General features: G+C 49.5%; 10 protein-coding genes across 10 annotated transcripts; 6 read left to right on the forward strand and 4 right to left on the reverse strand.

The window, feature by feature from the left end:
- Positions 1-186: 186 nt before the first annotated feature.
- On the forward strand, positions 187-1,176 carry PGRI_020070 (complex I 30 kDa subunit family protein; the record flags this gene model as incomplete). Its single annotated transcript, XM_040789720.1, has 3 exons — positions 187-355; positions 420-1,069; positions 1,126-1,176. 3 exons carry the CDS (start codon positions 187-189, stop codon positions 1,174-1,176), a joined length of 870 nt encoding a protein of 289 aa, XP_040646673.1.
- A 425-nt stretch (positions 1,177-1,601) lies between these two features.
- PGRI_020080 (BUD22 family protein) lies at positions 1,602-3,029 on the forward strand (the record flags this gene model as incomplete). Its single annotated transcript, XM_040789721.1, has 2 exons — positions 1,602-1,856; positions 1,938-3,029. 2 exons carry the CDS (start codon positions 1,602-1,604, stop codon positions 3,027-3,029), a joined length of 1,347 nt encoding a protein of 448 aa, XP_040646674.1.
- A 330-nt stretch (positions 3,030-3,359) lies between these two features.
- On the reverse strand, positions 3,360-6,096 carry PGRI_020090 (Zn(II)2Cys6 transcription factor; the record flags this gene model as incomplete). Its single annotated transcript, XM_040789722.1, has 5 exons — positions 3,360-5,300; positions 5,361-5,446; positions 5,502-5,782; positions 5,831-5,962; positions 6,017-6,096. 5 exons carry the CDS (start codon positions 6,094-6,096, stop codon positions 3,360-3,362), a joined length of 2,520 nt encoding a protein of 839 aa, XP_040646675.1.
- A 982-nt stretch (positions 6,097-7,078) lies between these two features.
- Positions 7,079-8,131, reverse strand: PGRI_020100 (putative proline utilization protein PrnX; the record flags this gene model as incomplete). Its single annotated transcript, XM_040789723.1, has 1 exon — positions 7,079-8,131. The coding sequence occupies one exon, from the start codon at positions 8,129-8,131 to the stop codon at positions 7,079-7,081; it is 1,053 nt and encodes a 350-aa protein (XP_040646676.1).
- Positions 8,132-8,616: 485 nt separating this feature from the next.
- On the reverse strand, positions 8,617-10,115 carry PGRI_020110 (proline dehydrogenase family protein; the record flags this gene model as incomplete). Its single annotated transcript, XM_040789724.1, has 2 exons — positions 8,617-9,475; positions 9,535-10,115. 2 exons carry the CDS (start codon positions 10,113-10,115, stop codon positions 8,617-8,619), a joined length of 1,440 nt encoding a protein of 479 aa, XP_040646677.1.
- A 1,348-nt stretch (positions 10,116-11,463) lies between these two features.
- Positions 11,464-13,411, forward strand: PGRI_020120 (Amino acid/polyamine transporter I; the record flags this gene model as incomplete). The annotated part of the gene is made up of 6 exons (XM_040789725.1): positions 11,464-11,677; positions 11,730-11,882; positions 12,041-12,127; positions 12,189-12,542; positions 12,591-12,985; positions 13,049-13,411. The coding sequence occupies 6 exons, from the start codon at positions 11,464-11,466 to the stop codon at positions 13,409-13,411; spliced, it is 1,566 nt and encodes a 521-aa protein (XP_040646678.1).
- Positions 13,412-13,984: 573 nt separating this feature from the next.
- prnC (delta-1-pyrroline-5-carboxylate dehydrogenase prnC) lies at positions 13,985-15,828 on the forward strand (the record flags this gene model as incomplete). The annotated part of the gene is made up of 3 exons (XM_040789726.1): positions 13,985-14,110; positions 14,170-14,277; positions 14,338-15,828. The coding sequence occupies 3 exons, from the start codon at positions 13,985-13,987 to the stop codon at positions 15,826-15,828; spliced, it is 1,725 nt and encodes a 574-aa protein (XP_040646679.1).
- Positions 15,829-16,061: 233 nt separating this feature from the next.
- Positions 16,062-17,177, reverse strand: PGRI_020140 (sugar phosphate isomerase/epimerase family protein; the record flags this gene model as incomplete). Its single annotated transcript, XM_040789727.1, has 2 exons — positions 16,062-16,715; positions 16,788-17,177. 2 exons carry the CDS (start codon positions 17,175-17,177, stop codon positions 16,062-16,064), a joined length of 1,044 nt encoding a protein of 347 aa, XP_040646680.1.
- Positions 17,178-17,738: 561 nt separating this feature from the next.
- On the forward strand, positions 17,739-19,277 carry PGRI_020150 (6-phosphogluconate dehydrogenase, decarboxylating; the record flags this gene model as incomplete). Its single annotated transcript, XM_040789728.1, has 1 exon — positions 17,739-19,277. The coding sequence occupies one exon, from the start codon at positions 17,739-17,741 to the stop codon at positions 19,275-19,277; it is 1,539 nt and encodes a 512-aa protein (XP_040646681.1).
- Positions 19,278-19,659: 382 nt separating this feature from the next.
- On the forward strand, positions 19,660-20,740 carry PGRI_020160 (S-methyl-5-thioadenosine phosphorylase; the record flags this gene model as incomplete). Its single annotated transcript, XM_040789729.1, has 3 exons — positions 19,660-19,687; positions 19,771-20,280; positions 20,346-20,740. 3 exons carry the CDS (start codon positions 19,660-19,662, stop codon positions 20,738-20,740), a joined length of 933 nt encoding a protein of 310 aa, XP_040646682.1.
- Between the last annotated feature and the right edge of the window lie 212 nt (positions 20,741-20,952).

The following is a 20,952-nucleotide window of genomic DNA, read 5'->3' on the forward strand; positions in this document are numbered from 1 at the left end:
GGGTGAACGGGGAGAAGAAGGAAGGAAATTGTGAAGCGCGGCTTCATTTTGCTGGCATTGCCCGATCTAGTTTAGCGTATGACCAACACGTGACCAAAAGTGCTCGACCACTCTAAACCTTCACAATCCAACTTACGTGCCTCCGTCCCCTCCTCCCGTTGCATCTGCCATTGCTCCCTCTACACAATGGCCTCCGCACGCTCTTTGATGCGCCTGGGTTCTGGACGCTCTGTGGCATCTGCCACGAGGTCCATGGCCGCCCGCACCTTTTCCTCCGCCTCCCTTCAGTGTGCCCCCAAGGCCTCGACAGCACCGGGTCCGGAACCTGAGAACATGCGCCAGGCGCAGCGCCCGCGTATGTGCAATGAACTAGTCAATAGATAGTACACAATTGAGCTAACCGAACTGTGTTTTGCCAGCCCCGGGACCTCTACGCGCCCCCGTGGTTAACCCTGCCGACAAGTACCAACCCATGGCCGAGAGCCTTCACGCCTATGGACAATACGTTATGTCTTGTCTGCCTAAATATATCCAACAGTTCACAGTCTGGAAGGATGAGCTCACCGTGTACACCGCTCCCGCCGGTATCATCCCTGTGATGAGCTTCCTCAAGAACCACACTGCCGCCGAGTTCACCCAGATCTCCGATATCACGGGTGTTGACTTCCCCACCCGCGACCAGCGCTTTGAGGTCGTCTACAACTTGCTCAGTGTTCGCCACAACTCCCGTATCCGTGTCAAGACCTACGCGGATGAGGCTACCCCCGTGCCCAGTGTGACTGGTCTCTTCGAGGGTGCTTTGTGGTACGAGCGTGAGGTGTACGACATGTTCGGTGTGTTCTTCTCCGGCCACCCTGATCTCCGCCGTATCATGACCGATTACGGCTTCGACGGTCACCCACTGCGCAAGGACTTCCCCTTGACCGGTTATACTGAGCTGCGCTACGACGAAGAGAAGAAGCGCATCGTTATTGAGCCCCTTGAGCTTACCCAGGCCTTCCGTAACTTTGAGAGCGGTTCTACTGCCTGGGAGCCCGTGGGTGCAGGTGAAAACCGCACTCCCGAGTCCGTAAGTCATACTCTCCCCGCCGCTGACAGACAATGTGCTGACATGTTCAACTATAGTTCAAGCTTCCTACCCCCAAGCCGGAAGAGAAGACTGAAGAAAAGAAATAGAAAGGGACTGTATGCGTATCATTTTCTTTGCCATGTTTGTATGTACATATCCGTCAGTGTTAATCGATGGTCTTTTTTTGTCCAACCAATATATCAACCAATGTAGCACACGTAGCAGTAAATTTGCCGGGAGTTCACTTATAAACCAGTACGCTGGTCATAATTATCATTTATTTAGATAATCCCAATTCACAAAGCAATATATAACCTGAACCAGATATCAAGCCAATTGGTTTATGGCCATTGCAAGCGTCTGTCTTGGCGCTGGGCTCCGCCCAAGAAAAAAAAAATTAAGCTACACCAACATCCGACGATCAACACGACCCTCTAAAACGCCCTCGGTTTTGTCTCAACAACCCATACATTCTTTAACTCGCCAGTTCTAATACCTCACCAACTCTATACATCCATACTACCGAAATAAAATGCCCAAACGCAAGCTCGACGAAGTCAGCGGCCCCGCGCCCGCGCCGCGCCCGTCTAGCGACACCCGCAAAATGTCCATTCATGGCACCCGATTGACGCAAATGTTCGAGAACGGCGTGTTGATGATAATGCGAGGTCTGAAGACATCGCGCGGCTTTGAACGACAAAAGCTCAGTCGGCGAGAGAAGACAGCCAAGGCGCAGAAGGATGATAAGGCATTGGAGCGACTAAAGGAAGAAATCGAGACTTTGAAGGTATGCGGTTATCGCTATTGGATTGTAGCTTTATGGATGCTCCTTGCTCGTGGACTCAATTGCTAATATTTGGTTTAACAGGGCCTCGATTACCATGCCACATCCGAACGATACCTGTTCAAGCAGCTTGTCAGGACGAAGCGGATTGCAGAAACGCGGACGTTCGGGGAGTTCCAGGCAGTCAAAAAGGTCTCTCAGGAAGGACCGAAGAGTACAGCGGAAGCGAATATCCTAGCGCGACTGTTCAAATCCACTCCCGTGCAGAAAGAAATACCCGGCATTATGGCGGGTATTCGGAAACTATTGAGAATCGACGAGTTGCCAACTAGCAAGGCGACAAAAGAGGATAGCAAGAAGGATGCATCGGCAAAGAAGGCAAAGGAAAACAACGGATCCGAGTCTGAATCGGAGACAGCGACGTCAAAACCCAGGCGCGGCGAGCAGGTCTCCCGCTCTGCGAACGACATGGATATCTCCGGCTCAGATGAATCCGGAGATGAAGATCTCTCACAATTCAATTCGCGACTTGGACCGGGCTCAGACTCAGAAGCTGACTCGGATTCCGGAGACGAGGACGACCGCGTCGCAGGCGATATCTCCGATTCTATCTCCCGTTCCCCGTCACCATCCTTCTCGACGGAGAACTCCCCGCCACCCAAGAAAGTAAAGGCAGCCAAGGGCGCTGCTGCCGCAGTTAAAAGCACAACATTCCTGCCGACTTTAATGAGTGGTTACTGGTCTGGCTCAGAAGAAGCTACTGATGACGAAGATTCCGGTGCTAAGCCTGTCCGTAAGAACCGTATGGGTCAGCAGGCGCGTCGGGCTTTGTGGGAGAAGAAGTACGGAGCCACTGCAAACCACGTCAAGCAGGAGCAGATGGCTGCGAAGTATGGTGGTAGAGATAATGGATGGGATACGAAGCGCGGTGCAACTGACGGAACGAGAGGAGGCAGAGGAGGGAGAGGGGGCAGACGTGGTGGTTTCGGCGGTGGTGTTGGACGGCCTCAGAATAGAGATGGCCCTGCTGGTGCTCCCTCTGGGCAACGTCCCGGTGGCAAGCCTAAAGGTCCGCCAAAGGATGAGGGTCCATTGCATCCCTCGTGGGAGGCGAAGCGGAAGGCCAAGGAGCAGACCACGGCTGCTTTCGCTGGAAAGAAGGTTACGTTCGATTAGGGCTATGGACGTTTTGTATATTTACGAATCAATGTTTGAAGTATCATCACAAGCAAATGAGCAGATATTAAGGATCTCCCTGCGTGCATACAGATCGAAAGTCACCGGACTCAGACAAGTAAAATATAGATTGCATTAACAATGAATTGATTGGGAATAAGCTGCGCAATTTCCGAGATTTCCACCACCCAGGCGCAATAAGTACCAGTGAAACATAAACAGTCGCAAGATGGTATAACAAGAAAACAAAAACAAAAGTCATAAGATCCAACCCAAGTATGTTGCAAAGATCAGTTAATGCTCAAGAACAAAGCACTATATAAAAATCGATCATGAAGGATTCATGAAGTGCAACCAATGAGGGGGGTCAGGCCTGCTACCTGGAGCCTTCATTTCAGCACCAGGCAAACCATTAGATTGAGCCTGAGAATCCGGCTCAAAGCAAGGAATAGCAGTAAACTCGCCCAACTCTTGCGGGAAATTGGAAACAAAATGATCGAAGCCAAAGTGTGGCATCTGTGAAAGGGACTGCTGAGAAATTGAAAAATTGTCGGATAGTGGGACTTCTTCGCCTTCTGGGATGCTCTGATCGGGTGCAGTGGGTGTTCGAACAGCACTACCCACACCAATCATGGGCGCCGAGGGGGGTGTCAGAGCCATGCCATGAAGAAGATTAGTAGCAGGACCTGTCATCGTAGATGGTTGGGATGGTACGCTTTGTGGGACATTATGGTCACTTGAAGCATAAGCCTCCTGCTGCTGCCACGCGAGCGTGGAAGGCGAGATAGGTCCTGCTTTCCAAAGCATCTCCCAGTTTTTGAACCTATCATAGGCAGATTCGACGGCACCTCCGCTGCTCATATCCGGTTGTGTCTCACTCCATGCTTCGAGACGGCGAATAGCACGTTCGAGCGCCTCTATGACGCTGACAGCTGAACGGGCCGAGCCAACACCCATAGACATGATCTTGATGAGGGAAATTCCCTGCTCGAGGGCAGCACCAAGCCTTTCGGTTCGTTTTGTCAGACCCTGGGCCAAAATGACCAGCAAAGCTGCACGACATGAACTAAATTCGGTGAATGAGGCTCGCGCAAGACCTGTCTCATCGCGGAGCAAGCGGCACAAATCGATGATTTCTAGAGCGGCTTCCACGCAATCTGTAACAAGAGTCGCGCGATTCTTTGAAACACCGGACAGATTGGAAGACCGTGGGCCTTGAGAGGGGGTCTGGTAGATACCTTTGATGTTACTGAAAAGGAAAGGGCGCCCAATGAAGACTCGAGTCAGACAGTAGTCTAGCTTGAGATGGACGTTGGACCGGAATAGCGGTCCCGTGGGGTTTAGATCACGGCAGGTAATCTCTTCTGGTAGACTTGACCACCAGTCAACGAGATGTTTCCGGAGATTCAGTATTCGTTCGAGACAGTCCTGCTGCTGCTCTTTGCGGAATTTTCGCAACGAGGTGATTTCATTTGAAACCTCCCCAAGCTTCAAAGTCAATGTAATGAGTGTTACCATGTTTTTATGGTTTGAGATTTGATTAACGGGCATCAACCCGGGGAAATCAACCGGCAGGGGACAGTCAACGTCCACGTCCGACAACGAAGAAGGTCTGCCGTGGAGAATGCTTATACGCTTTTCGATAGTAAAAGCGGTCCAGAAAACCCGATTCCGCACTTCGATCATGGGCGGAGACAGGCCTTCCCCGTGATACCTCCGATGCATTCCATTTTGAATAGCCAGTTTCAGTGCCAGGCCAAAATATGTGTAGCATAAGCCTGAAGTATCCAATGGAAGCAAGTACGTCCCGATAAGTAGACAGGCCTGCACACTTCGAACCGAAGCGGTGGCGATAATGTCTGGTAACAGCCTCGAGGCAAATTGGTAGAATGTGAGTCCGACCTCGTCCTCCGAAAAGTGATGGTCTTGATTTGCTGTAGAGCCGGATGGTAAGCAATTTACGGGTGTGGATGACTCCATATGTGCGAATTGAGTGCCGACAGCCAGAACCATAAGAATACAGCACACGGCACCTGCATCGTCAAACGACAAACTTCCAGGGTCAGTGTAGCAGATTCCCAATTTCTCAACTAGCCAGTCTTCCTCAATGTAGAAATTATTAGTTTGCGCGTACTTGAAGAAGATCTGGACCAGAAAATCGGCAACATATCGCGGCGGCAGACATGTAATTGAGGAAGACACCTGAGGTGATGCAGACTGGAGTTGTGTACTTCGCCATCGTTCTTCGAAAGGCTCAACTTCAGAAGTTGCCTGGGTGGATTTTAGCATGCACTCAGCCGCCTCGCTCACTGACAATTCACGGGAACCTACCTCGGGTGCTGCAGTCTTCATCCACTCGTCGATTTTCTTCCGGATCTTCATTGTGAAATTCAAATATGAAAATTCCCCGGAATACTCTGGTAAATAGTGTCAAAATAAATCCCCATGCACGGTCTCCAGATTGCAACCTACGGGTTGTGTTATCGGGCATAGCCTTGATTGTAAAATCCTCCTCATCAATAGCAAGATCCTCCAGCTCGTTGGGGTCTTCACGGGTAGAGATCGCTGACTCAGAATCGCGGTGTTTGCTCTTTAGATCCTCTGCAGCCTGGCGCAGAGACTGAATATCGAAAGTGATATTGGGTACATAATGCGATAGGAGGCGTTCCATCAAGCGCACCCGTTCTGCCTCTGCGATGTCATTTCGGCTCTGGGCGGCTGCTCGATCCAAAAGTCTGATACCAGGTGTTGCGCTATTAGCGATCTATTTAATGGCGAAAATGGGCATGCGGTCAACCTACGAGACGGATGTTGACCGAGTCTTTTCATTGGGGTCGATGTGAGTAAAATTGCATTGGCGGCGGTATCGCAAACATCTTCGACACGGTACACCTCCTTCGCATTTCTCTTTCACCCGGCGGCAACCATCGCATCTGCGCAAATTGATGTGTTAGATACGATTTGACTGATATACCAGGGTAGCATACGCTCGGACAGCTCGCTTGCGGTTTTCTTCTGCCACGCGAGGACGTTTTTGCTGGACGGGCGTCGGTGTCGAGTCGTCCATTACAGTGTGGATGGCATTGTCTGAATATACAAAAAGAAGAGAAAAATATGGGAGAGAAAATGAAAAGACGTGTCAGACCGGAATATCCAAGCTTGGTAAATGGGCTTGTGAGGAGAGAGAAAAAGGAAGCTAATCGATAAAGGACACCCCCGCATATCCCGGACTCATTTTGCTCCGCTCATCGGTCCCTTTTTTTTTGGGGTCGATAATTGTCGGTCTATTTTAGGGACTTTTTAACGCCTTTTTTTATATCTATCTTACGATATTTAATTTAATTCTTGACTTTAATTACTATAGATCATTTATATGAGACATAACCTGCAGATTTAGTTCAAAAAATAACACTAGCCCCCGCCCTACTAGTTCCTCCATACCCTTGTTAGCCCTATCTAAGGGTTAATAAGTACATATATAGGTACGGAGGAGAATACCCTATCTAGGCTTATATATACGTTATCGGAGGGCATAACCCTACCTGGACATAGCTCCTAGTGCTGAGTGAGCTATACCTTGAAATATATTATTCTCTTTAGGGCTGCTCGATTTGCATACTTGGCCTGTTCCTTCAACTTCCTTCATCTGTTCATATTTCTTCGTATTTCTTGCTGGCCCTACTTATCTTCCTTTTATTAGCAAGTACATAACTAGAAGATATCCATGAATCCTGCCGATATCATTACCATCCTTCGTTGGAGCGTACCAAGCTGCATGTCACCATATGGAGTAACCGGACATTGGATCACGATATAATCGAACGTGTCTCAGCCTGTCACTCAATATCACTTGCTAAATATGCAACTACCCCTCTCTATAGAGCATATCTTTATGACTCAATGGTGGGTCGAAGCCTTGCCAGTAGCTTGGTGACTTATCTTGCACGAAGCAAAAAGGTCCACTAGCGAGTGCAATGTGACATTGGTCGGACTCAATCATAGTTCCGATCAATAATAGTCTGATTGTAAATTTAGAAATAAAAAAATATCTAGAAACCATCAACATGAGTCCCAAGCCCCATCTCAACCCCAACATCAAGAACCTTCTTCCCAACAACAAGATCCATCAATCCCATACCAACACATTTATAAACAACATTACAACCAGCAGGAACATTAAGCGTCCCATCCATGCCATCAGCTCCCAAAAGATCCCCCATCTCAACCAACTGCTCCTCCCCAAGACCCGCAGTGATCAACTCCCCAGCCTCCTCCAAACAAGCCGATTTAGAATCAACATAAACTTTCCCATCCCCAGAAAGCAGCGTCTCAGTATCAATCTCATGCATATTAGGCTTGTAGGAGCCAATAAGTGAGATGAACCGCTGCTTAGGGTTCGTCTGCAGCGCCTCGTATCCAAAATTCGGCACGGTGGCAGGCGTACAACTAAAGATAACATCCGCAGCAGCAAGTTCCTCCCCTAGCCGCTGCTCGTAGTCATCGACACCCTCTTTGGCAAGCATGCTGAATACAACACCGGGGTAAGTTTTGCGCAACTCGGAAACAACATCTCTCTCCATTTCGGCTAGCCTCTTCGCGCCGCGATTCACAAACGTCACCCGTCGAACTTGATCCGGGTACAGTAGAAGCGCAAGACGCGCATGCCACTCTGCCTGGCGACCACTGCCGAGAACAAGAATGTTGTCCTTGCGGAAGGTCGTGCAGCGCACGAAGAGGGTCATTGTTGCCAGGGCGGTGCGGAAGGCTGTTACTTCTGCTGCGGCGAGGAGGCCTTGGAGTCGGCCTTCTGGATTGAAGATGTTGATTACGCCTTGGATTCCGCTGGTACTGGCTGTTACCACTTTTATGCCGGTGGATGCGGTGTCCGATACCGGCATGAAGATGCAGGTGTTGTCATCGCTTGTGGTGAAGACTGTGCGGAGGGGTTGATGGATTTTTTTGGCAGATGCTGGGGTTGAGGGTTTTGATTCTTGAGTTATGCTGATTAAGGCATTGCCGAGTGCTGAGATGAAGCTGTGGCATTGGCCTTGTGTTAGACCGCGGAAGATCTGGGAGACGTTTGGCTCGGAGAGGATATGCATTTTGGTTAAGTTTTTGTTTTTGGGAAATGTTTGAAGACCTATTTTCTCAAGTTTCTTTTCAAAATAAACGAATGAGCTGCTTTTTGAGGCGATGGGTAGAATATATATGGGGGCCAGGGGTCGGATAGACCCTCCGACACATACTGAGGGGCAAGTTAACCTGGTGGGGACTACATGCCGGTTATGGACGGTATTAGATTAATCTCTAGCTTGATGTCTTAATTCAATTCCTAATCTGATTCATCTTATGATAAGGGCTTCACTTCATTTTGAACATTCATTTCATTGATCATCATCCCGAATGGACCTCAAAAGTTCTCACAAAGCAATAGCAACGCCGTGAAGGATGCACCCAGTTATACGCAAATAAAAATGCAACAAAAACAAAAAAAAAAAAAACGGCAAAACAGCCCGTGGGCTGTCAAGTAAAGACAAAACGATCTAGATAGCCTCCGAAAGTCGGAACATCAGGAAAGGCTCGAAAACTACTTGCTGCTGCGGAAGACATTGCCGCAACGACGCTTCAACTCGGCGAACATGGCGATCTGAGAGTCCTTAGTACGACCAACGGCCTCGGTGTTCTCAACGGCGCGACGAAGCAAGAAACCCATGCATTCCTGGACAGAGCCCCAGGTCAACAGCTTGAAGACGTTGGGGGCATCCATGGGGGTAGCGCCAACACTGTTCTCGGCGCTCTCGAATCCTTGAAGCAATTCACAGCTAACCTCATCAGCCATACCCTGGAGTTGGGCATAGCTGACGTCGACACCGTAATCCTCGCCGCGGGTAGCCTGCTCCATGCGCAAAGCATGAGCCTTGCGAACAGACTCGCGGCTGTGAGTAGCAATGATGACATTCAGGGGAGGAAGTTCGGTTGGGGTGTCCTGTGAGGGAGCCTTGAGCATGGAGTTGTACTTGCGAGTGAGAAGGGCCTCGACGATTTCATCGTAGCACTTGTCGGTCTCCTCCTTCTCAGCCCAGATGAGGTGACGGGGTTCAGTCTTCATGTAGGCGCCGCGAACCAGCTTGACGCCAAGTGTGTATCCCTCAGCGCGAGCAGTCTCAAGGTGGCGGGCCAGAGTAGCAGGTGTAGAGCGAAGATAGGCCTGGTAAGTTCCGTAGAAGATCGCACGGCCGGGGGTCTGGGAGTTGCAGTATTTCTGATACTTCATGATCCAGGCCTCAATGCCAGGCTGCACGGCCTGCTCTTCGGCATCGACTAGAAGGCGCACTCCACGAGAGATGGCGAGATCGCAGACCTTAAGAATAGAGTTGTCCATGGTCTCTGTGGGCATAGTCTGAGACTGCAACAAGCGAAGGGCGTCGTTGCCCATTCCAGTGAATCTGAGAAATCAGTTAGTGACAGCCACAAATCAAGGACATGGGAATATCATCACACATACTTCAAAGCGACAAAGTCTCCGGGCTGAGCCATGTCAACTGTCTGCAGGGTGCCATCCATCCACATTTGGATTTCAGCCAGAGCAGCCTTCTCGTCATATGGGGCATCCGAGTTCTCGCCAACGAGGACCTCTCGAGCATATCCGAGAAGTACACCTCGGCATCCGAGCTGTTTAATTTGGTTGATCGAATTTTGCACTTCGACTTTATTCTCTCCGGCGTTAAATTGTTTATAGATGGTGTGCTTGACAAGCATGTTCAGCAAGGGGTTTTTGGAGACATCCCAGAATGCGTTGCGAGGGTGAGCCAGCAAAGAAAGGGTGTAGATGCATGGCTTGAGAAGAAGAGACGATGACGAAACAGACAAGACCAGCAACGAGCGGAGAACAGATGACAACGGCAGCTTAGATAGGGGTGCTGCCAGTGCCTTGCGGGGTTGCGCAGGCGAAGCTTTTGCTTGTGGCCATACGTTGGCGGCTGAAACTGAGGCGACTGATGATCGAGAGTTGCTAGTGCCGCTCACTAGTCTAGTGGTTTGAGCGGCGGCCTTGAGGGGCGCACGCACGGAAGGTGCACCTTTCATGGGTGGCGTTTAGATGTAGTGTTGTGAGATATGTACCAGAGAAAGGAAGACAAGGAAGTATCTCTGAAGTCAAGTCAAAAAGTGAAAGTCTTTAGAACATAGAACAAATGGTTAAAGAAGCAGAAGAGCCACGGTTGAAGGCTACCTTTTAGATATGGGGATCTGTTGGTGGAACTTATTGGGTAAGAGCCGGTGGCAACCGCAAGGTACACCGGTACGGTCAGCAGTCCCAACTTAACGGGCCGGCATTGTCTGATAATTTTCTTTATGTATCCGTGGATGGGACTATCTACTATGCTTTTTTTCAACTATACAAGACATCAAAATATCAAAATTATAAACGCCACGAAGAACTACGATCGGATCAAGGCTAGGAAGAACAAAGTGTCCGAGCGAGAATGACGCTTTGATATTCGCCTCTCCCTTGTAATCTGCAGCCAACAGTAGGTTCGCAGATTCATGCCGAACGGTTACGGGCCGGTTTGATATTGGACATGGCCCACTGATAAGCGATAAGCAAAAACTGACCGGGCCGGTCTCGCATGGAAGGTTGTACGCGTGACCTTCCGGTTAGTACTTTTAGCTTAGTGTTCCTAGAATGTTCTAGTATGCTGCTCCAATTCATGGGAACAGTTCATGATCTTTTGATTTCATATTTAAAGTCATGGATCAGTTTTTTTACCCCGGATTTCTTCCCCCAGACTAATACCACGTGATCTCAGTGTCAAATGTTTAAAGTCAATTTGATCGACCAATTGTAGACCTGGTAACTAGAGGGTTTAGGTTAAACTAAATCCCGCTAGAAGCTTGGAGGAATATTTATCGAAATGCAATGTGTCAACTTGGAATACAGATAAGACCATGTGACATTGACCTCGGGGGAATCCTAAAAATATTATGTGTGAAATGAAATGGCAGGTCATCAAGACCAGGCTAGAACAAAAAGGCAATGTGGGTGCCAATCATCTCCAAAAACTCTCCCGCCGCCCCCACAATGGCGCTGTTATCTAGATCTCTTTTGGGCATTGGGCATACCATTTTATAGTGGCTGACAGCTATATGCGCTTTAATCGCCGATTGACGGAGCAAAATCATTTCCACGCCTGGAGTAAACCCCCTTAGTCTCAAAGGCGTATAGTTCAAGAGGGCCGTGTTCTCTTATTGGAGCACACTATCATAGCGTTAACTTTGTCTAATCTGTAAAGATAACACTTTAGAGCTATAATGGTTCGTCATAAACATGATAAGAGTTGTGGCTTTCGCTAGATATTTCAAGTTACTCTAGGCTTCTGCGCTACCTAGAACTTTCAATTGTCTTCCTGACTTTCTTTATCTCCCTTCGCGCATTATGAAAGACTCGTCTAAGAGTCTCGAGGCTGAGGTCCGTTCGGTATCCCCGTACGATGACTCAAAAGCCATACAGGGAGAAATCACGGGCGTTCACAACTCAAAGACTCAGCGAGGTTTGAGCTCACGCCATGTTCAATTCTTGGCTCTGGGTGGTTGTATCGGCACTGGACTTTTTGTCGGCAGTGGCCAATCACTGTCGACGGTTGGTCCTGGTATGAATCAATGTGCGGTCTATAAACTTGATACGAGGCTAATGTGCAATAGCTCCTTTGCTCATGGGCTATATTGTCATGTCAAGTATTGTATACTTTGTGATGAACATGCTTGGTGAAATGACTACCTATCTTCCCGTCCAGGGTGTTTCTGTGCCCTATTTGATCACTCGGTTTACGGAGCCCAGTCTTGGATTTGCTGTTGGTACGTCACACTCTTCTTTGAATACTAAACAACCGCAATGCTGATTCAAATAATAGGATATAACTATTGGTGATTATTCCTTCCATCAAGGTACAACGTTGGAACTCTGTTAAACTAATATATGCCACTATGTAGGTATTCATTTTCAATGTTGCTAGCGTCAGAAGTCACTGCATCCGGCCTTGTCATTGAGTATTGGCAGTCGCCAGTTAACGTGGGAGTATGGATCGCAATTATTCTTGTTGGTGAGTACATAGTGTCCCAGCTGTCCAGCATTTATGAAATCCTCTAACAAACCTACTCTAGTCATTCTCTTTCTCAATATTGTCGCGGTCTCTTGGTACGGTGAAGCCGAATTCTGGTTCGCGTCACTCAAGATCCTCGCCATCCTCGGTCTAATCATCCTGGGTGTTATACTCTTCTTCGGCGGTGGCCCTAACCATGACCGTCTCGGTTTCCGGTACTGGAAAACACCCGGCGCATTCGTAGAGCCTTACTTAGTCCCGAGCATCAGCACAGGCCGCTTTCTGGCATTCTGGACCGCCATGATCAAGTCCGGGTTCTCCTTCATTTTTTCCCCAGAACTGATCACCACTGCTGCCGGTGAGGCCGCCTCGCCACGCCGCAACATCCCCAAGGCGGCGAACCGTTTTATCTACCGTTTGTTTGCATTTTATATTTTGGGAAGCTTGGTAATTGGTGTGATAGTCGCATATAACGACAAGAGCCTTCTGCGTAATTTGGGTGGTTCTGGTGCTGGAGCTAGTCCGTTCGTCGTCGGCATTCAAAATGCTGGTATTTCTGGATTGAACCATGTTATCAATGCTGCCATTCTTATATCTGCCTTTTCCTCGGGCAATTCTTGGGTCTTTGCTGGGTCTCGCACACTTTACTCACTCGCGGGTGAGGGCCAAGCTCCCAAGATTTTCCTTCGCTGCAACAAGAACGGCGTTCCGTACAACGCTGTACTAATCACTTGGGCGATTGGTCTGCTCTCCTTCTTGAACCTGTCTGCCTCCGGTTCAACCGTGTTCTATTGGTTTACCAACATCACTACAATTGGAGGTTTCGTCTCTTGGGTTGTTGTGGGTGTGGCATACTTGGTACGCTGAATTGCTTCTCCTCTACTCATTCCATGGATAACCTTGCTAACAATAGATCTCTAGCGTTTCCGCAGCGCTTTGGACTTCCACGGCCTGCTCAAGTCGCGACCGTTCATTACTCCCTTCCAGCCATATGGGGCGTACTACGCTATTGTCTTTGTCTCACTACTGGCTATTACCAACGGCTATACGGTATTCTTCCCCGGTTCATTTACGGCCTCGGATTTCCTGGTTTCCTACATTGTCTTTGTGATCTTCTTCGTGCTGTACTTTGGCCATAAGTTGTATTACAAGACTCCATGGATGATCAAGGTGTCGGAGCTTGATATCTTCAGCGGCAAGGACGAAATCGACCGACTTGAAGAAGAAGAGATCGAACCGCAGCCACGCAACTGGCTAGAGCGAGTGTGGTGGTGGATCGCATAGGCGCTTTGTTGTCTGCTGTTACTTTAGATGGTGCTTTTACCGTGTATATGATACCACCTGCTAGAGATATAGACTTAGAATATAGATATCAAATAAATTATAGATGTTCTGTTTAAGACATACCTATGATTTACCACTAGAATGATCTACTTTGAATGTATACATTTAGCGCCGATCCATTGGATCTTTTCTCCATTTTTCCCAATCTAAAGCATGTTAATCGCCGCTATCAAGCTTATCTATATTTGTGGGGAATGTCAATTGTTTATTATCTCTTGACTAATAAGTAACTTCTATGAAGGATAGAGGCCCGGTGAAGAGATTTGATTTCTCTTGACAAAGCCGATATAGACGCCGGCCCGGTGGGATCCACCCGGGATACCTACCGGCCACTTCTGATTGGCTGTAGATTTCAGCCAGTCCCAGTGCCGCCCGCCTTACCAGGGTAGCTATGAGCCTCTAACCGGTAGTAGCCGGCCCTTATTCATACTTTCTTCCCCGCGTCTACTTCTTTCTCCGAATCTTCACTCTGCAAAGCTTGGAAGTTGGTTCATTATCTTTCAAACTACCATTATGATGTCTTCGATTCTGCGCACCCGTGCGCCCATTTCCCGCGCATGCCGCGTACCGATCTCCAGCACACGCTCTATGGGCACTTATGCCACTTTCAAGGTGCCCACGATTAACAATGAACCTAACGTGAGTTCCGCATTAAAATCTACATTGTTTGATCATTTGGGCTAATTTGGAACATTAAGAAACACTATGCTCCTGGATCTCCAGATCGCAAGGGTCTCGAGGAGGCTTTGGCAAACTACAAGCAGCAAGCCCCTTTGAACGTGCCGCTGGTAGTTGCGGGCAAGGAGGTAAGAATGATTAAGAAAAGTCTATATCTATCGAATAATTTCTGACATTAAAACGCACAGCTCAAGGGATATGAAACCTTCACACAGTCTAACCCTGCAACCCATGGTCCTGTGGCAACTTACTCCAATGCATCCAAGGCCGATGTTCAGTCCGCCATTGATTCAGCTCTCGCCGCTCGCCAGTCCTGGGCCGATACTCCTTTCGCCGAACGTGCTAGCATTTTCCTCAAGGCCGCTGATCTGATTTCCACTAAGTACCGCTACGATATTATGGCCTTGACTATGCACGGACAGGGCAAGAATGCCTGGCAAGCCGAGATTGATTCCGCTGCTGAGCTCTGTGACTTCTTCCGATTCGGTGTGAAGTATGCCGAAGAGCTTTACGCACAGCAGCCTTCCCACAACGCTGCTGGAGTGTGGAACCGTCTTGAGTACCGCCCTCTTGAGGGTTTCGTGTACGCCATCAGCCCCTTCAACTTCACCGCAATCGGCGGTAACTTGGCTGGTGCACCCGCTCTGATGGGTAATGTCGTGATCTGGAAGCCCTCTCCTTCTGCAATCGCCTCCAACTGGCTCGTTCACCAGATCCTGCTTGAGGCCGGTCTGCCCAAGGACGTCATCCAGTTCGTTCCTGGTGACGCCGCCGAGGTGACTAGCACTGTCCTTGAAAGCCGCGACTTCGCTGCTCTTCACTTCACCGGAAGCACTGATGTTTTCCGCATGCTGTACGGCAAGATCTCGCAGGGTGTGGCAGATGGCAAATACCGCAGCTACCCTCGCATCGTGGGTGAGACCGGTGGCAAGAACTTCCACTTGGTGCACAAGTCCGCAGATGTCCGCAACGCCGCAGTCCAGACCGTCCGTGGTGCTTTCGAGTTCCAGGGCCAGAAGTGCAGCGCCACCTCCCGTGCCTACATTGCCTCTTCTATTGCCGAGGACTTCGCCCAGCAGGTCGTGGCTGAGGTGCAGAAGCTCAAGGTTGGCGAACCCTCCGAGTTCACCAACTTCTGCGGTCCCGTCATCCACGAGGCTTCCTTCAACAAGCTTTCCGGTGTCATCGATGAGGCCAAGAATGACCCCGAGCTTGAGCTGCTCGTCGGTGGAACCTATGATTCCTCCAAGGGATGGTACATCCAGCCTACGGTGTACCGCACCACCAACCCGGACCACCCTCTCCTTTCGCGCGAGCTTTTCGGTCCCATTCTGGTCATCCACTCTTACAACGACGCCACCGACGCCGAATTCACCAAGATTTGTGAGAAGATCGATAGCACCAGCACTTACGCTCTGACCGGCTCTATCTTTGCCCAGGACCGTGCCGCTGTCCAGACCGCTGGTGATGCTCTCCGCAACGCCGCGGGTAACTTCTACATCAACTGCAAGAGCACCGGTGCCGTTGTCGGCCAGCAGCCCTTCGGTGGTGCCCGTGCTAGCGGTACCAACGACAAGGCCGGAAGTGCCAACCTGATGTCCCGTTTCGTCAGCTTGCGCTCCATGAAGGAGGAGTTCGTTCCCACATACACCGTTGCGTACCCCAGCAACGCCAACTAATAGATGACTATCTATCCATGATCTTCAAGTTGATCTCGCATGCTTTATGATCTCATTGGCGTCAGTCTTGCATCTCACCCCGGCGTTTTTTCAAATTGTGTCCAGGAATTTCCAAGGAATCCTCAAAATATGTATTTATTTCAAGTCTAAAAGACAATATACCAAATATACCAAGTACGACTTGTTCAGAAACCATCTATCATTATAAATATCTAGCAGGCAATTTATTTCCTTCAATCCGTCGCACAATTCTTCAAAAGCTTTTGCATATTAGCCATAGCCTTTGCCGCAAAAGACCCCAGCTCGTACTGCTTCCCAGTCCCCTGCGGTCCACTATCAAAGATCTCCATTGAGAACCAACCCCGGAACCCCGTTTTGAGCACCGCCTTCGCAACATCCTCAATAGGCAAATAGCCACCGTCATATGGCATAGGCCTATAATCATGACTCCAGCGACCCTTTGGTCTCAATCCACCAATAACCTTGTCCTCCAACGGCGGCGACACCTTATATGCATCTGAGATCTGAAGCAAATAAATCTTCTCACTTGGCACAGATTTGGCAAGCTCATCCATACTCGCCTCGAACCGCTTCTGTAGCTCAGGCTGCGGGACTGACTCAATTAGACCAGACTCAGTAGTCGGATCACCCCATTCACTGCCCGCAGTTTGGAATGTATCCAAACATAACCCACAATTTGGGCGATCTACGGCTTTCACAATCTCCCAGACATGCTTCCATCCCGGTGCATGGGTCGCCCAACACCAGTTCTCATAGGCGAGGCGGTAGTTGCGTTTTGCGAGAAGGTCGGATAAAACTTGCAAGTCGTAGATGATCGCATCGCGGTCGCTGGTGATTATGTGTCCCGGTGTGTCTGTTGCTCCGACCTAGATTTGGTATTAGTTTATTGTTCGTGATAATATCTGGGTGCTGGACGTATATATATATCGCTGTCATACCTGCAACAAATCTGTACCCACGACATTCATAATTTCCATCCAGCCTGTCGCTCGGGCAAATGCCTCCTCACGCTCAACAGAGCCCTTAGACCAACCTTCGAAGTTTGAGAATGGTTGTAGCATCATGATTTTCAACTTGCGTTCATCGCATAGTTTGCGGATCTCCACAGCCACGGGTAAAATTGCCATATAGTTGTCCGGTGCGATTTCATTGCCTGTGATTTCCGCGCCATATTCTAGGATGTCTGGGAAAGAGAGCTCGATTGCGCTAAAGCCTGCTTCGCTGATTGCTTGGAGTCGGAGCGGGAGTGTGCTGTTCGGACCGCAGCCGATCGAGCAGGAAGCGTATGAGAGGGGAACATTTTGGAGGCTCGAGTAGGGAATTGACATTGTCTGTTTTTCTTTTCTGCTTTGGAAATTCAGGGCCAAGAAAAGTGTCTATTGTGTTTCGTGATATTATTGGGAGTTGTTGATATCGGTGGAAATGCACAATGCACTAGACATGGATGGAGAGCTTCTATGAAAGATTGCCATGCTTGGTATCATTAAGTACATGTTTGCCTCATATTATCTTGTTTTGCCCATTCCTTCTTCATTCTTTGTTTATTGTGATGTAAGTGCTCCTGGTTAGGGCATATGTCGTCAGAAATGCATCATATCATCACAGATCAAGTTTGGCAAAATTGTGAGTATATAGACTGCACAATAATGAGTTTGCCTCACTTGCCATCTAAACAATAATTCTATCTAGTCAAAAGGAAACACACTCCGTTAACTATCCGTGGCGTGTCTGATTGCATATTGACAATCTCCCGGATCATTGACCCGAACGCCACAAGCTTCTCGTTCAAGAACAGCGAATGTCATCCCAGACTCCCGCATATTTTACACTTGAATTTTGAATTGTGACTCTTGCATGAGCTAGTCTTACAGAATCAAGGCCAATCCACAATGCCTCCTGCCATCAAAAGCATCGGCGTCGTCGGAGCCGGAAACATGGGCTCCATGATGACCCTCCGCTTCGCTGAGCTCGGCCTCTTAGTCTCGGTCTGGGATGTAAAAAAGGAGAGTGTCGATGAAGTGGTGAAGTACGCAAAAGCAGACCAGAGCATTACAGGCAAAGTCCAAGGCTTTTATGACATCAACCAATTCTCCAAGAGCCTAGAGGGCAAATCCGAACGGAAACTATTCATGTTCTCCATCACGCATGGCCATCCCGCAGACGAGGTACTCCGCATGCTAAAGCCCGACCTGAAAGAAGGTGATATCATCCTCGATGGCGGAAATGAAAATTACCGCAACACCGAGCGACGCCAGAAAGAGTGTGCTGCCATCGGTGTCAGCTGGATCGGAATGGGCGTTTCAGGTGGATATCAGTCTGCGCGCCGTGGACCTAGTCTCTCACCTGGCGGAGATGCCAAAGCCATAGAATGTGTTATGCCATTCCTAGAGTCGTATGCGGCTCATGATCCCAAGTCTGGCACTCCGTGCGTGAAGCGCATGGGTCCCGGTGGATCGGGACATTACATCAAGATGGTTCATAATGGAATTGAGGGTGGAATGCTTTCTGTTCTTGCTGAAACATGGCAATACATGCATGAGGGACTCGGTATGGACCATGGCAAGATCGGAGATGTGTTCGAGAAATGGAACGAGTCTGGCGAGCTTCGAGGTAATTACCTGATTAAGATCGGCGCCCACATTTTACACACACGAAGAACCCCCAAAGGTGATTACAAGGGCGAGGGAGCTAGTCGTGATGATGGATATGTGCTTGACGATGTCCTCGACAAGGTGGTTCAGGACGATGATAACACTGAAGGCACCCCACTGTGGTGTCTCATGGAGTCTGCTTCCCGACATGTGTCTTGTCCGACATTAGCAGCTGCCCATTATTTGCGAATCACCAGTGGAAACCGCATAGAGCGAGCGCGTGTTGCGAAGAAGTTAGAGATGCCTATCCCAAAACCCATCGAGGGAACCCGGCCTCATACAGAGATTATCGAGCACCTACGAAAAGCTGTGTACTGTGCCTTCCTGGCATCTTTCTGCCAGGGGTTGGAGCTCATTTCCCGAGCGTCGATAGACGAAGGCTGGAATGTCAACTTGGGCGACTGTCTGCAAATCTGGCGAGCTGGATGTATCATTAAGTCCGATTACATCGCGGATCTACTGCAGCCGCCGCTTGCCACGCAGAATGAGCTGACGAACACCAAGTTTGTGGATGCAGTTGCGCATGAGCTGCGCCAGAACTTCCACAGTCTTAAGCAGGTTGTTATGGAAGGGACCAAGTTTGATCAATATATCCCGGCTCTCTCGGCTACTCTAGAATACCTCAAGTATGAGGGTGGACTAGGACTGCCGACTAAGTTCATGGAGGCTCAGATGGACTACTTCGGTGCACACAACTATAACAGGCCTGGTATTCCAGGTGAAGATCCAGGACCAGTTCACAAGGGTCCTCATCATTATGAGTGGTTGCCGGCTTAGACTGGTCTGAGTACATTACTCCACACTTTGTACCATGTATCACCTCAGATTGTATTTAAGATCCAAAATTGAAATATGTATACGTTGAACCAAAGAAAATATTTAAGATGCTCGTAGCGAATGCTCAACTACGACGATACAATATGGACATGTAGAGGTTGAGATGTTTGAAGTTTTATAGATCGCCCAAAAAGGCAGGTGGCGGCCTCAGGTACCCGCGACACGTGGGTCGATCAACAACCAATCGGAGGGATGCAGGCTGGCCGCAGCCTCAGAGATTTGAAGATGGCGCAAGATGCGCTGGATCTTAGGCTTACGTTCCATTTCTTCTATATCGAAACCATTTCGTCGAATTGAGTCCGCAAAACAACTCGCTCGCAGAATGGCTTCTCTCCCTACCACATACGACGGTACGTGTACTTTTTTCCACTCTCACATCACTGCCCCTCACACCCCCACTTCGATAAAAAGCTGACGATAGTGAATCAAATAGGGCCCGTCCCAATCGCTGTCATCGGCGGCACCGGTCTGCGCGAGTTGCCCGGCTTCACCCAGGTGGCCTCGCTGAATATCACAACCCCTTGGGGCGCCCCTTCCTCGCCCATCACTATTCTGCACCACGAGTGTAAGCACAACAACAAGGTTGTTGCTGTTGCCTTCTTGAGCCGCCACGGCTTGCACCACCAGATCGCTCCTCATGAGGTTCCCGCCCGCGCCAACATCGCTGCCCTGCGCTCTATCGGTGTCCGCAGCGTGATTGCTTTCTCCGCTGTCGGCAGTCTCCAGGAGGATATCAAGCCCCGTGACTTCGTCATCCCCGACCAGGTCATTGACCGCACCAAGGGCGTGCGTCCGTGGACTTTCTTCGAGGGCGGTATTGTCGCTCACGTCCCCTTCGGTGACCCCTTCGATGAGGGTATCGCCAAGGTGGTGCGTGAGTGCGGACACAGCCTCGAGGGTGATGGTGTCGTCCTGCACGACCGTGGCACTCTGATCTGCATGGGTATGTGAAACTGTGACCAGTTCAGATGGCAAAATATCGCTAACCTTATCTCCTACACGATTCAGAGGGCCCTCAGTTCTCTACTCGTGCTGAGAGCAACATGTACCGCTCATGGGGTGGCAGCGTCATTAACATGTCCGCCCTCCCTGAGGCCAAGCTCGCCCGTGAGGCCGAGATCGCCTACCAGATGATCTGCATGTCCACGGACTACGACTGCTGGCACGAGGCCACGGCCGACGTGACCGTGGAGATGGTCATGGGCAACATGAAGTCTAACGCTGAGAACGCTCGCCGCTTCGTGACTGCTGTCCTTGACGCCCTGGCTAGCGACAAGCACACCGAGTTGGTCCAGGCTAAGCACTTGGCTGGTGGTATTAAGTTCGGTGTTAGCACCCCTCAGACTAACTGGAAGCCCGAGGCTAAGGAGAAGCTGGACTGGCTTTTCCCTGGCTACTGGTAGATCTAGTGGCTTTAGGGTTGAGGTACATACTGTTTTGGTTTGTCACTTGACGTATATCTGATGATAGCGTATATGCATTATAGTTATGGAATACCTTAGGTACATGATAGGCATGATTGATATGCGAATCTGGAATGATATGACATTGTGTTCATTTGATTCAAGTGGGAGAATATTTAGGACTCTATAACTGGTTCCGCGGGCCGCAGCAC

This window comes from Penicillium griseofulvum (genome assembly GCF_001561935.1).
Source record: "Penicillium griseofulvum strain PG3 chromosome Unknown contig_80, whole genome shotgun sequence".
In the NCBI taxonomy this organism is placed as follows: Eukaryota; Fungi; Ascomycota; class Eurotiomycetes; order Eurotiales; family Aspergillaceae; genus Penicillium; species Penicillium griseofulvum.